Source organism: Mytilus californianus, unplaced genomic scaffold (assembly GCF_021869535.1).
Source record: "Mytilus californianus isolate M0D057914Y unplaced genomic scaffold, xbMytCali1.0.p SCAF_9, whole genome shotgun sequence".
Taxonomy (NCBI): domain Eukaryota; kingdom Metazoa; phylum Mollusca; class Bivalvia; order Mytilida; family Mytilidae; genus Mytilus; species Mytilus californianus.
This window is the reverse complement of record NW_026262745.1, coordinates 38122700-38136586: the sequence shown is the minus strand read 5'-3', so window position 1 is coordinate 38136586 and position 13887 is coordinate 38122700. Positions and strand designations below refer to the sequence as shown.

The 13887-nt window shown below is 32.8% G+C and overlaps 1 protein-coding gene across 28 annotated transcripts in view; it reads right to left on the bottom strand.

Moving 5' to 3' along the window:
• The window catches only part of LOC127715463 (E3 ubiquitin-protein ligase MYCBP2-like), a 129829-nt gene that overhangs the window by 55263 nt on the left and 60679 nt on the right, over positions 1–13887 (bottom strand). For 27 of the 28 annotated variants that reach the window (XR_007988438.1, XR_007988436.1, XR_007988437.1 and 24 more), the window contains 13 exons: positions 12856–12943; positions 12145–12200; positions 11164–11336; positions 10021–10354; positions 8827–8998; positions 5816–5904; positions 5216–5332; positions 4578–4794; positions 3931–4055; positions 3244–3520; positions 2489–2554; positions 1205–1519; positions 258–299 (listed from right to left, as the gene is read on the bottom strand). Coding sequence is in view for 17 of the 28 variants with exons in the window: in XM_052221510.1 (XP_052077470.1) it covers positions 258–299; positions 1205–1519; positions 2489–2554; positions 3244–3520; positions 3931–4055; positions 4578–4794; positions 5216–5332; positions 5816–5904; positions 8827–8998; positions 10021–10354; positions 11164–11336; positions 12145–12200; positions 12856–12943 (2071 nt within the window). In the remaining 11 variants the exon portion in view is untranslated. The remainder of the gene's footprint in view (positions 1–257; positions 300–1204; positions 1520–2488; positions 2555–3243; positions 3521–3930; positions 4056–4577; positions 4795–5215; positions 5333–5815; positions 5905–8826; positions 8999–10020; positions 10355–11163; positions 11337–12144; positions 12201–12855; positions 12944–13887) is intronic. The other variant, XM_052221520.1, reaches the window with a different exon arrangement.

Genomic DNA, 13887 nt, shown 5'->3' with positions numbered 1-13887 from the left:
AAAAACAACTTGCAACTGAAAATGAACTGGATACATAAAAATCTTAAGACAACTATCATCCATGTCTAATTTTGTATTTGTGCAAAAAAATTAAGCTGTACAATATTTGAATATCAAAGCCAATTGCACATTTAAGTCGATTACAAGGAATGATTATTCATGCTGTGCACAGCAAATCATGTTTTTTCAAGCCAAAATGTGTCCTTTATAAAGTAACCAGACAACATTGTAGGACTCATTCCACAAGAACCACTCACCAACTAGGTGACTTAGTTTCATTATATCCTTGCAGCTACATACTAAAGTTTTATCAAAGATTATAAAACCATTCTTAAGGCATTATAACATAGACACAGTCCGTTCTTTTTATACAACTGATGGTTATACCTATAAAATTGCTTTTATCTTTGCATCATTCATGTTAAATTTCAATTTAAGAATTAAAAGTTCTGCTTGTTGAAGTTATAAACAAATACTTTTTTTTATTTTCAAAACACTTTCCCTGACATGTAAAAATTGTACTATATCAAAATAAAATTTCAAATGTTAGTCAATTAAACAGTTCCTCTAATGTAAAACATATGCAAGTGTTTCATGCGCCACCATAACTGGTTTTCAGGAAACATTTTATCGAAAAGCTATAATTTCAAATACAGGTGACCTTTTCAAGGTAAACATAACAAAAAAAAATGTTAAAAAAATATCCTGTCATTCATATTAGCATAACAAAATGTCCTCTGATTTACAATTCATTGGTATTTCCCAACATCAACCTAAACAAGAATGTGTCCATAGTACACGGATGCCCACTCGCAGTATCATTTTCTATGTTCAGTGAACCGTGAAATTGGGGTCAAAACTCTAATTTGGCATTAAAATTAGAAAGATCATATCATAGGGAACATATGTACTAAGTTTCAAGTTGATTGGACTTCAACTTCATCAAAAACTACCTTGACCAAAAACTTTAACCTAAAGCGGGACAGACGGAAGAACGGATGGATGGACAAACGAACTGACGAACGAATGAACGAACGAATAGACGCACAGACCGAAAAACATAATGCCCTATTGTAGGTGGGGCATAAAAATCTTTTCTGAATTTTCCATAATGTCAAGGACAAAAAATTCAAGTTCATATATATGTACATTACTTATCTTGCAACCTTTTGGTAAAAACCTTCTAACTTTACATAATACAAACCTAATGCCTTGACTAAATCTTTCACTGACACACCCTGTAACTCTGGTGGTATTCCTGGGTCACGCCTGGAAGACTTAGGGGACCCTGATACAGGTGACCTTGTTGTTGACATTGGCGACTTTGATCGTACTGAAGTGTCCATCTTGGCAAACGAGGCAGAGCTAGGAGTGAAAGGTGATTCTGATCCAAATGATGGATGTGATGTTGTATGTGTCATATCTGAGGAATGGAAGGAACTGTCAAAACTGGCCCTGCCCGCATACCCTTCACTGATGGGCCTCTGTCCAAATGTAGGTGCTGGGGATGGAGTACTCCCTATAGATGAATAAAAAACATAAAGTTCATAGTTCTATTGAATTTACTTCTATTAACTAACAGATTTACATAATAAATCTACAATCAAAATGGATAAGACAAATATTTCAAGAACAATGCCTTCATAAGATACTGAAATTATTAGACCTAAGTAGTGTGTAGTGTCATTTCCGCTCATCACTGATACAGTATGATTTCAAGGCCTGCTCTAGACTTTTTGTAATTACTGGAATCTACTTCTGTATGATTCTGGAAATTGTTTTATTTTTACAGAGTTTAAATTTCATGTTTGATTTTTGTATTTTTTATCTTTGATTCTTATCTTCCTTAAGGATGAATTTTTTTGTGCTGGGATATTTTTGCTATTTTATCTAAATCTTAAAATTGTCCAAAAAAAAAAACCACTTGCAAACATTTCTCACTTTAAAGTAATATTTCCAGTTAGTGACAATTCAGAATTTGTTTCAATGTTTTTATCATTGCTGAAAATGTAGTGTGAGAAGTATCACATTAAAAAGAATACATACTTCTTATTAATTTTAGTTGTAATGTCTTTATATATAAGCTCTAGCCAAATTGACTTGAGAAGCTATATTACTACATTGATAAATCTTTCGCCTCTCTTTGACTGCTGATCAAAGACTGCTTCAATAAATGTACAGTGATTTTAGTACGTTTAGTTTTGTAGCATCCTTAAATGATTCAACTGACTCACAGAGTGTAGTTAAATTCCATTGATCATAAAGCCAAAACACAACCAAAACAAAATTTGGACATTAGGACTGACTATTTTTAAAGTGAACATTTTTAATGATTTTTGAAATTCCTTTGCCACATAATTGCCATGTACGTGTGTCAAGAATTTTAAAAAAACCAAAACTTTTGTTTCAACTATATCCTACATATTAACCCTCTTTAGTGTATTAAACACTTGAACTTTATGATAACTATTTTCCTGTTTAAACTTACCTTGGAATCCAAAGGAAAAGACATTTGTTGGTAGACTGGCACTTCTTCCAAATCCCCCAGATGGCGCTGAAATTGAATTAAAAGAAAGTTATTCGTAAATTTATCTCAATGCAATAAAAAAAAAACTTAGATGATTCAATGCAGTTGAATATTTTTCATGCATAGCCAGAACTTATTTTCCATATAACATTTTGTCCTCAGTTCAAACCTCAAATTCAACATAACAGTGTCAACTATTGAAGGGAATTTTTTGTAAAATATAGCATCTAGATTCAGTTTTTTACTCCTAAATCAAATTCAACCTTTGTTTTAGGTTAATGAAAAATAAGTTTAAATCTATGAAAATCCTAACATTATAATAACAATTATTGTACAAAATCCAAAGCAGATGAACATAAAAGAAAAATGTATGAAAAAAGATCATATAAACTATGTTTATAAGACTAGAATTATATTTCAAGGCTAAATTCCTGAGGCTAATAAGTCACTATAAGTAGAATAAACAGAATTGAAATGCTTCTGAAAATGATGTTCCCTGAGATTAAAAAGATTTTAAGCTTTATAGACTCTGAATGTCGATGTGATGATGTATTTCAATAATTATGGATAGTACATACAGCGAAATATTTTTTTTTAAATTCATACATGTGTATACATGTATGCTTCATATCTTTTAAACAGTAACTAGAGTGTAGTAGAGTGTGTGTGCTTTTTTTTTTTTAATTGTCTATTTTCTATAAATGTAAAATAAATACCTGGACCTATCAAAGAGCCAAATACAGAGTTAACAGATGGAATCTGAGTTGAGGCTCCAAAATTAAACCCTCCTGAGGCCCCATTAGGAGGAGAACTGAAGGAGAAGGGTTCATTCTCTACAGGGGTGATGCCTTCCTTAACATCACTTTCATGCTGGAGATACACTATCCCTTCTTTGCCCTGAACCAATGTCCAGAATTCTCCTTTCTTTGTCTGACAGAAACTCTCGGCACTCTCAGGATCAAGCTTTATCCAATAACCATCTTGATTAGTTTTCTACAAAACAAACCACAAGGGTCATATATAATTCCATTTAGGAAATAAGTTACTTTGAAAGCCTAACAGACAAGTTTTATTTTTAACACCTAATGAAAACATCATTTTTTTAAAATCACTTCACATAAAAAAATAACATGTGGTTGTCTCCTTTAAAATATGAAGATCAAGATTTACTCATTTTTACATTTTAAAGAAGAGGTATGGTGTGGATATACATGAGCAAAGTTTTTGTTGAGCCAAACAATATCAACAGGCTTTAGTTTTGTCTAGTGTAATTCAACTTTATTTGTCCAAACAATTATGAAATATCAAATTCTTATTAGTTATCTTGAAAGGGACACTGGTACTGTTTAACATTCTGTTACAAACATTTCTCTGTACAATAAAATTATGTGTTTATTACTTACATCTGCAATGGCTAAAACTTTATCTTCAAGCGTAAACATTCCAACTGGTGTCGATTTCAGACCTGCTCCACATCGAATGTTGTGTCCAAAGGAGCCACATTTTATAACTTGATAGACACCAGGACCTACAGCAAAAATGTTTATAATGAGGGATTTTCAGATTCGTAATCTATAAATATCACTTTATCTTTATACATGTATTTTGAAATATTTAAATCAACAAAAGGAATCAGTTTATTGGAAATATATCAGATTAATAAACATAACCCGCTATAAGCATGGGATTCAGCTATTTCTACTCATTTAAACGAGTAACCATATCCAAATATATATCTGGTATAACTTTTTTACAATTTTTTTTTCAGACAAAAAAAATAAAACAGATGCGTTATGTCAACTTTGTTTAAATACGACTGTTCTTGTAAAAACCTTACATAGCCCTTTAAAAGAATGACTTGAGATTATAAACACAATGAAATTAATGTGCGAATTGACTTATTTTTTACCTGGAACAAAAATATCTATTCAGTTGATACTATAGTCACCTATAAATAGTTGTAGAATACTAAAGCTTCATGTATTATTATTTTTGTATTTTTCTGAAATAAGCCTCCTCCCCTTTTTTTGGGGGGTTCTCTTTTACTCACCTCTCCTATGTTTAGTAGCCTCAGCTTTTAGATTTCTCCTTATAGTTTCTTTGATGATTTCTTTTGCTATGGACTTAGGTTCCTCCACTGGTACCAGTAGAGTTTTGCCTAGGTGTTGGTTATACTGTAGAACCCAGCCTTCAATGTGACCATTGGTACAGTGCTCTCTGATGGATTCCTGGCTAAGTCTCAACCATACACCATCGTCATTGTGGATCTAAGTTGGTAAATATCATAAAACAAATCAATCCTTCCTAATAATAATGATAATTCTACAATACTTTATACAATTTTAAAGTAACAAAGATGAAAATTTCACAGTCTTTCAACGCTTAATGTTTTTCACCCTGTTTGTCCAATTTGCTACTGATACACAAGCATTTACCTTTAATCATAATCCATTTCATTTTTATTCAAAAGTGGGATATCTGAACATTATTTCAACTATCAGATTTGTGTCTGCTGCTGTGATGTTGTGTACAGGTTCTACGCTGTCTTGTAAAATATCTGAATACTGATTTGAATGTCATGTCACATTATTTTCGCTAGTGTCCTTTCAATGAATTCAATTAACTATGATGTCATGACGCAAAAAATTCCAAACTTGACTTAAAAAAAAAAATGTCCATATCACTTACCTCATCAACAAATGCAATTATTCCTTCAGGGGGAATAACTCCTATCTGTTCACTTTGCAGTGATGGGTTAGTTCTAGCTCTCAACCCAGAACTATACTTCTGTACAAACTTTCTCAACTGAAAATAATAAGAGAAAAAAGTAAAGAGAGCCATTATAAAATGTAACCCACCAAAACAAAAGGATCTTATGTGCATTTGGATATGCTGTCAAATTCAAGAAATCTACCTTTAACCTTACAAGTTGAAACACTTTAAATGTATAGAACAATCCTTGTTTGTAACAAATTAGGCTACCTGACCCTTGTATTGTTTGTTTTTCTCTATACATCTATTTTCTCAGGGGAGTTGGTTGTTAATATGGATTATTGTACTGTCTAATATTTCTGGCAATTCCTGTTATACTTTTTATGTATTATTAGCTATCTTGATAATGTTTGTAAGTTTGAGCGATACCAAAAATGAGATATTTTGTTTTGTAAGGGTTATAAGATTCCTGCCGCATTTTCATATACCTAAAATCTCTTTGTATCAATACTGAAGTAAATATTTAGTTATACTAAAACATTGAATGACTATTAATTTGTTTATTTGAATACATACTTTATTAGTGTGATGTGGTTTTTTCTCAGTCTGACTTGGAGGGGTAATGCCCTGTGGTGGATCTTTTACATCTACTTTGTACACTTCACCTATAAATAGTTATTAAACAAAACAGTTTAGAAATATCATCCTCTGTGCATATCTATAACATTAAATCATGGTCACTTCCATTGAAGAAAAAATATGAATAAAGATGAGAATAATCGAAAGAGGGTCTGCCCCAAAATATGCTTTTATGGCTCTAATAGTTTCCCATACTCTCAGAAGTTAACCGTTCATTGGTAATAGCTAAAGAGCTTCATAAAAAAAGTAAACTAGATGTATTGACCAGACTATTATGATGAATTATTTGTTGTAAGTGAAGTAATTCATTTTGAGTTTGCTAGAATATGGCAAATATTTCCCAATGTTAACTGTATAGGTTGTACAAGATTAACAGAAAACCAAACACATCTCTATTCAAAATTAACAAAAAACCTAACACTTATACAAAAATATCTCCCCAGAAGTCAAGAATTAACTAAAAATAATGTCACTTCAACAGTTGTCATATATGAGTTAATATCTTGCAATAACTTGACCAAGGGCCCATGATGCTTTTTTTAGAATCAAATTTCCGATGTCTTACCTGTATCAAACCCATCAACAGTGACCTGTATACTGTAAAGTCCTACCTGTATCAAACCCATCAATAGTGACATGTATACTGTGAAGTCCTACCTGTATCAAACCCATCAATAGTGACATGTATACTGTAAAGTCCTACCTGTATCAAACCCATCAATTGTGACATGTTTACAGTAAGGACCTACCTGTATCAAACCCATCAATAGTGACATGTATACTGTGAAGTCCTACCTGTATCAAACCGATCAATAGTGACATGTATACTGTAAAGTCCTACCTGTATCAAACCCATCAATAGTGACATGTATACTGTAAAGTCATACCTGTATCAAACCCATCAATTGTGACATGTATACTGTAAAGTCATACCTGTATCAAACCCATCAATTGTGACATGTATACTGTAAAGTCCTACCTGTATCAAACCCATCAATTGTGACATGTATACTGTAAAGTCCTACCTGTATCAAACCCATCAATAGTGACATGTTTACAGTAAAGACCTACCTGTATCAAACCCATCAATAGTGACATGTATACTGTAAAGTTCTACCTGTATCAAACCCATCAATTGTGACATGTATACTGTAAAGTCCTACCTGTATCATACCCATCAATAGTGACATGTATACTGTAAAGTCCTACCTGTATCAAACCCATCAATAGTGACATGTATACTGTAAAGTCCTACCTGTATCAAACCCATCAATAGTGACATGTATACTGTGAAGTCCTACCTGTATCAAACCCATCAATTGTGACATGTATACTGTAAAGTCCTACCTGTATCAAACCCATCAATAGTGACATGTATACTGTAAAGTCCTACCTGTATCAAACCCATCAATAGTGACATGTATACTGTAAAGTCCTACCTGTATCAAACCGATCAATAGTGACATGTTTACAGTAAAGACCTACCCGATCAAACCCATCAATAGTGACATGTATACTGTAAAGTCCTACCTGTATCAAACCGATCAATTGTGACATGTATACTGTAAAGTCCTACCTGTATCAAACCGATCAATAGTGACATGTATACTGTAAAGTCCTACCTGTATCAAACCGATCAATAGTGACATGTTTACTGTAAAGACCTACCTGTATCAAACCCATCAATTGTGACATGTATACTGTGAAGTCCTACCTGTATCAAACCCATCAATAGTGACATGTATACTGTGAAGTCCTACCTGTATCAAACCCATCAATAGTGACATGTATACTGTGAAGTCCTACCTGTATCAAACCCATCAATAGTGACATGTATACTGTAAAGTCCTACCTGTATCAAACCCATCAATTGTGACATGTTTACAGTAAAGACCTACCTGTATCAAACCCATCAATAGTGACATGTATACTGTAAAGTCCTACCTGTATCAAACCCATCAATAGTGACATGTATACTGTAAAGTCCCACATCAAACCCATCAATAGTGACATGTATACTGTAAAGTCCTACCTGTATCAAACCCATCAATAGTGACATGTATACTGTAAAGTCCTACCTGTATCAAACCCATCAATTGTGACATGTATACTGTAAAGTCCTACCTGTATCAAACCCATCAATAGTGACATGTATACTGTAAAGTCCTACCTGTATCAAACCCATCAATAGTGACATGTATACTGTAAAGTCCTACCTGTATCAAACCGATCAATAGTGACATGTATACTGTAAAGTCCTACCTGTATCAAACCCATCAATTGTGACATGTTTACAGTAAAGACCTACCTGTATCAAACCCATCAATAGTGACATGTATACTGTAAAGTCCTACCTGTATCAAACCCATCAATAGTGACATGTATACTGTAAAGTCCCACATCAAACCCATCAATAGTGACATGTATACTGTAAAGTCCTACCTGTATCAAACCCATCAATAGTGACATGTATACTGTAAAGTCCTACCTGTATCAAACCCATCAATAGTGACATGTATACTGTAAAGTCCTACCTGTATCATACCCATCAATAGTGACATGTATACTATAAAGTCCTACCTGTATCAAACCCATCAATAGTGACATGTATACTGTAAAGTCCTACCTGTATCAAACCCATCAATTGTGACATGTTTACAGTAAAGACCTACCTGTATCAAACCCATCAATAGTGACATGTATACTGTAAAGTCCTACCTGTATCAAACCCATCAATAGTGACATGTATACTGTAAAGTCCTACCTGTATCAAACCCATCAATAGTGACATGTTTACTGTAAAGTCCTACCTGTATCAAACCCATCAATAGTGACATGTATACTGTAAAGTCCTACCTGTATCAAACCCATCAATAGTGACATGTATACTGTAAAGACCTACCTGTATCAAACCCATCACTAGTGACATGTATACTGTGAAGTCCTACCTGTATCAAACCCATCAATAGTGACATGTATACTGTAAAGTCCTACACTTCCTGGAGTCCAGTTTACTAAATAAGTTCCATCATTATTACTTCTAACTAACATGTTCTCACTTGGACGTGGCACAGCTGGGGCTGCCACCCTTAGTTCTTCAAAGGAATAGTTTTCATATGGCTGAAAAAAATCATTTAAAATAAAATTAAGCATTCATTTAAAGTAAAACAAGTTAAAAGCAGGCACTGCCAACTAATATTCCCCAAACTGCACATTTATTAAAAGAAAACCTATTCATTTCAATGGCTCCAAATACTAGTATGATTGGAGGGACAAATAAACATGTACTATTTTTACAATTTTTTTCCATCTGTGTTACATAAAGTCTATAGTGGTATACCATCCCAAAACCAACTTAAAACAATAAATTTAGTAACAGTGACCTTAACCTTAGATCTGTTGACTCCACAATCAATAAGCTTCGTCCCCTTTCCCATACATTCCATCTGTATAAGTTTCATTCCAGTCAAGCAAGGGAAACTCCAGCTACCATCCAGAAACCATTTATCCAATTGTTTTCTATTTTTTGTAATAATGACCTTGTTTTCTATTTTTTGTAATAATGACCTTGATCTCAAAACCAACAGACTTCTTCCTCATCCTTATATCTTCCATCTTTTATATATGTTTCATACTAATCAAGTAAGGGACACTCAAGTTATCATCCAGATGCCACTTGTTTTGGACACACAGATGTAAGGAATTTTTTCAGGGAGTATAATAAAACTTATGCTCTAAATTACCATGTCTAAGGTAAAACTTTGAAACTTTACAATTTATTAAATGTTCCTTCCTTTTTTCTGTCTATATCGCTGCTTCAAATGTAATGGACATCAGTTAAGTTCACAATCTCCACATTCTTTGTCGTTTACAGCATTTTTGTAATTTTTATCAATTTATTCAAATGTTCCATTATTTCTACATTATTTTTTTCTTTGATATATATTTCATTTGTGTAATTATCCTTTGTGTTTTTTTAAATGTTACCAAAAAATTCTAACATATGATAAACACCTTATCATCAGACAGTATTAACTCTGTTGTAATTTGTCTTCCTCTTTTATTCAGACTATGGTAATTTTGGACAAGCATGTGTTACTGATTACGGGAGAATTTTTGTCATTATTTACATATCATCTTACCTTCATCATACAGATAGCATGAAAGATATCCTTTTTATCCTTAATTGTAGGTTCATAGGGCACATCTAAACAAGGAGGAGGATGACCTCCAAAGGTCATATTACTGTTGTCAGGACGACTCAAACGTCTCATCTTTTTATTGTCATCTCCCATAATTCCTTGATCAACAGGAATAGCTTTGACCTCAACCTTTAGATTACTGACTTGCACAAGATTCCCATACTGGTCTTTGGTGTTTACTGTGAGAAGAGCAGGCCAGCTACATCTTAGGTCTTCCTTATTATATACCAGCTCACACTGGCTTGGGTCTAGGTACGAGTCTGGTTGTAGCCATCTGGAAAAAATAACAGTTCATTATTTTCATAAAATAGATTGTGGGTAAAGTGACCGTAAATCTGAGTAATCAATGGGGGACTTAAATATGAAATTAAAATCGCTAGAAATTAATTTTTAACAAACCAGCAAAATTTGTAATAGCTCGCTGATGTAAGCTGAGTATAGACAAAAAATGTATGACATTAATAAGAATGTTTGTTTGATCATGTTTAATATTCACACATTTTTTTATGATAAGTTTTATTATTAATAGTGAAAATCAGTGTACAAGGTGTATTCCAGTTATTTAAATGTATTTTTTTTCAAATTATTAAATTGAACGTAGAAGCCTATGCAGGTAGATGTTGATAATCTACCAATAGCTACCCCCGTCAGACAAATTGATTCACTGAATCTGAAATTTTTTTCCACTTCAAATCAATGCTTGCTTTTACTTCAAATCATTTTTTATTCAGCAATATGACTCCTATTCCTTTGAAAAACTCCAGTGTTTAATGACCTTCACTTCAATTGAATTCAACAGCTTGTAAAAATCAACACACAAAATTAAGCAAAAAAAATTAATATAAACATTGGTTTGTAAAAGTTTCCATCTAAACTATTGGTAATAAGACACCTTCAAAGAAAACTCATTGTTTATCTGGCTATTCACTCACAACTGGTTCCTGGATAATATAAAAATATAGGAAAGGTAATGCTGTTGCACAGTACTAACAGCGCCTGGTGATAATGCATGCCTGACTGGTTTCGGTCCTTTACAGACCTTCTTCAGAGGCATTCTAATTCTAAAGACAACTCATTGCTTACCTGGCTATTCGCCCACCACTGGTTCCTGGATTACAGGCAATAAAATCCTTCAGGAAAGATCTTTCATTGGACTGCCAACAGAACGGTAGATTTCCTTCTAGTGCCTGCATGATTGATGGAGGGTGTGACAAGGCAAATCCTTTACCTAACAGCTTTGAATGTTCATTGAATACCTGTATAGGAAGAAATAGTGACATATCCATCTTTAATCACCAAACATCAACTTCAGCTGTATATATTTGTTTTAACTCGTCTCATTTTGTGTCTACAATGTAGACCACATTTTTTTCAATTTAATTCAAGATTTTGTACATTAAGTATTTGTTTTTGTACTACTACAGAATTGTTCAGTTTGTTTTTGTCCTGTATTACCATTTTTTAAATATAAATGCTGTCTCTGAGATTTCTATATTTCATTTTTGAAAGAATGCAGTTTTTATGGATATCTAAATGCAACTAATCTTTTACTTTAAACAGGCAATGCTTAACTTTTTTTAATAAACCTCACCTTTTATAATTATACAGAAAACATGAATGATTTAAAATACTGTTAATTCAGAAATTATTGTGTGCATTTATTATTGTGAATTTTGAAGAATGGACAAAAATGCGAAATTTTTTATTGCCATTTCAGGAAAGTCTGCATACGGACATATATATCAGATATCAGAATGCGAGTTCTTATTATTGCGATACTCAACCAGTGGCATTATTCATGTTATAAAAATCTTGCATTAATTTCTGAATTTACAGTACCAAAATTGATTGGGATATTTCATCTTCTAAATAATTTTCACTATGATTAATCATAGATTTATTGAATGGAATTTCTTGAAATGGATGTAGAACATTTAATCATTTACACTATAGCTATATTTTGGCCAATTGAAACAGTAAAGTCGGTTTTCAAAGTAATGCACTTGACAGTTGTAATAATATACTTATTAACAAACAAACAAACAGACAGATAGACAGACATACCATCAATGAACCTTCTTCTATGTATTCCATGTCTTCTTCTAATTCCTCAACTGTTACTATAAATAGACATGTCATTGTACAAATTTAAAATCATATACATATAGATTCTACCATGCCACCACATTGATTGCAATATTTATCCACTCTAGAGAGTAAATTTTTCAAACATTAAAACAGGACTCAGCTATGGAATCTTGTTCTCTAATGGGTTGATTCACCAACCCATAATTTTGGCCCTAAAAATCTGAATTTTTCAAACTGTGATAATGTTGTGAAAACTTTATGAAAACGTATGTTAAAATGTCCAATTGTTTCAGTAAGAGAAGATTTTAACCAATTGATTCATTACTTCATAAATAAAGGTGACTTTCATTAAAACCTGATTTTTAGCATAATTTGGCAAAATTTAAGACAGTATTTTGCAAAATTAACAGTGACGCCACCCCTCGCCCATAAATATTATTGCTCAAATATTCTTCGATAGTCAGATCGAGTTTAAATGCACATAGAAAAGAGAAACAGTATAACCATGCAACTAAAAATTCATTTGTCAAGTAAAAATTCCTGAGTTCTATTTGAATTTCAAATTTTTCTCTAAATTTGCAAAAAGAAGTATACCGGATAAAATGGTATTTAAGTATGTTCAAACTATATTTCCATTTATAGAAAATGTGAGAATTTCTGTTAAAATATCATTTAAAGCGTATTTACCTGGAGGTAATGAGATGTCTTTCTTGATCAAAGATCCAGCACACATTCCACCAAGATAAGAAAGTTCTCTTTCTAACTGGGAAATTGTCTGAAATATAAGACATTTTTCTTATCTAATAGCAAGTCTACTTAAAATCAAGATCTGTCATTTTTTGTGTGTGAAACCAGAATTAATTTATGACTGTCAATGTACATGTATGTGCCCTAAAAAATCTATTTTTTTTAACAAAATAAGAGTGCACATGCTGAAATGTCTCGCCTGCTTTACTGACCATTGATTTTATGTTGAAAGTTTTAAAGATAAAAGTTTTACTACAAGTATCTCATAAATTTAACGTTTTTCAAGATCCATTACAATGAGGTCAAGGTCAGATGATACCAGCTAGACAGACATGTTTACCTTACAATTATTCCATACACTAAATATAGTTGCCCTATTGCTTATCAGTGTTTTCCATTCGGCATTTAAGCCGGGTGTGGCGACCACCTTCTTTTGAAAGCCGACCACCTTTCCATTTTAGGAGGTGGCCGGCTTTTTTTCAAATTCCGGATTTTTTTCACATCCGCACCGTAAAAATTTAAATACTTATCACGCCTCACTGATTGTTTTCATTGACAAAAATGGCGGATCATCAAATTTCATTTTGAAACAATGTTTTCTTTTATTAATCGGGGGAAGAGACAGGCAGATGACGATGGTGATAAGGAAAATTCTAGGCCAAATAACTCAACTAAAACGGATAGTTGTATTGAAATTGTTGAAATGGAATAAAAAGTATCAAAACAACCAAAAAGGCACAGAAGCGATCGCGAAGATAAACAGGTTGGGAAAAGTTTACGGGAACCTGTATGATTTTACATAATGGCAGACACATTTGCATACAAGTGTAAATACGTCTATCCCCCAAATGAGTGATATCCCTTGAACGAGGGACTGTCTCTCTGGCAAGAGGTTATGTTAATTCTGTTGAAGAAAAGAAAAGAGAAAAACTTAGATTTTTTAACTCAAAAGGGGAAAAAATCGTTATATTC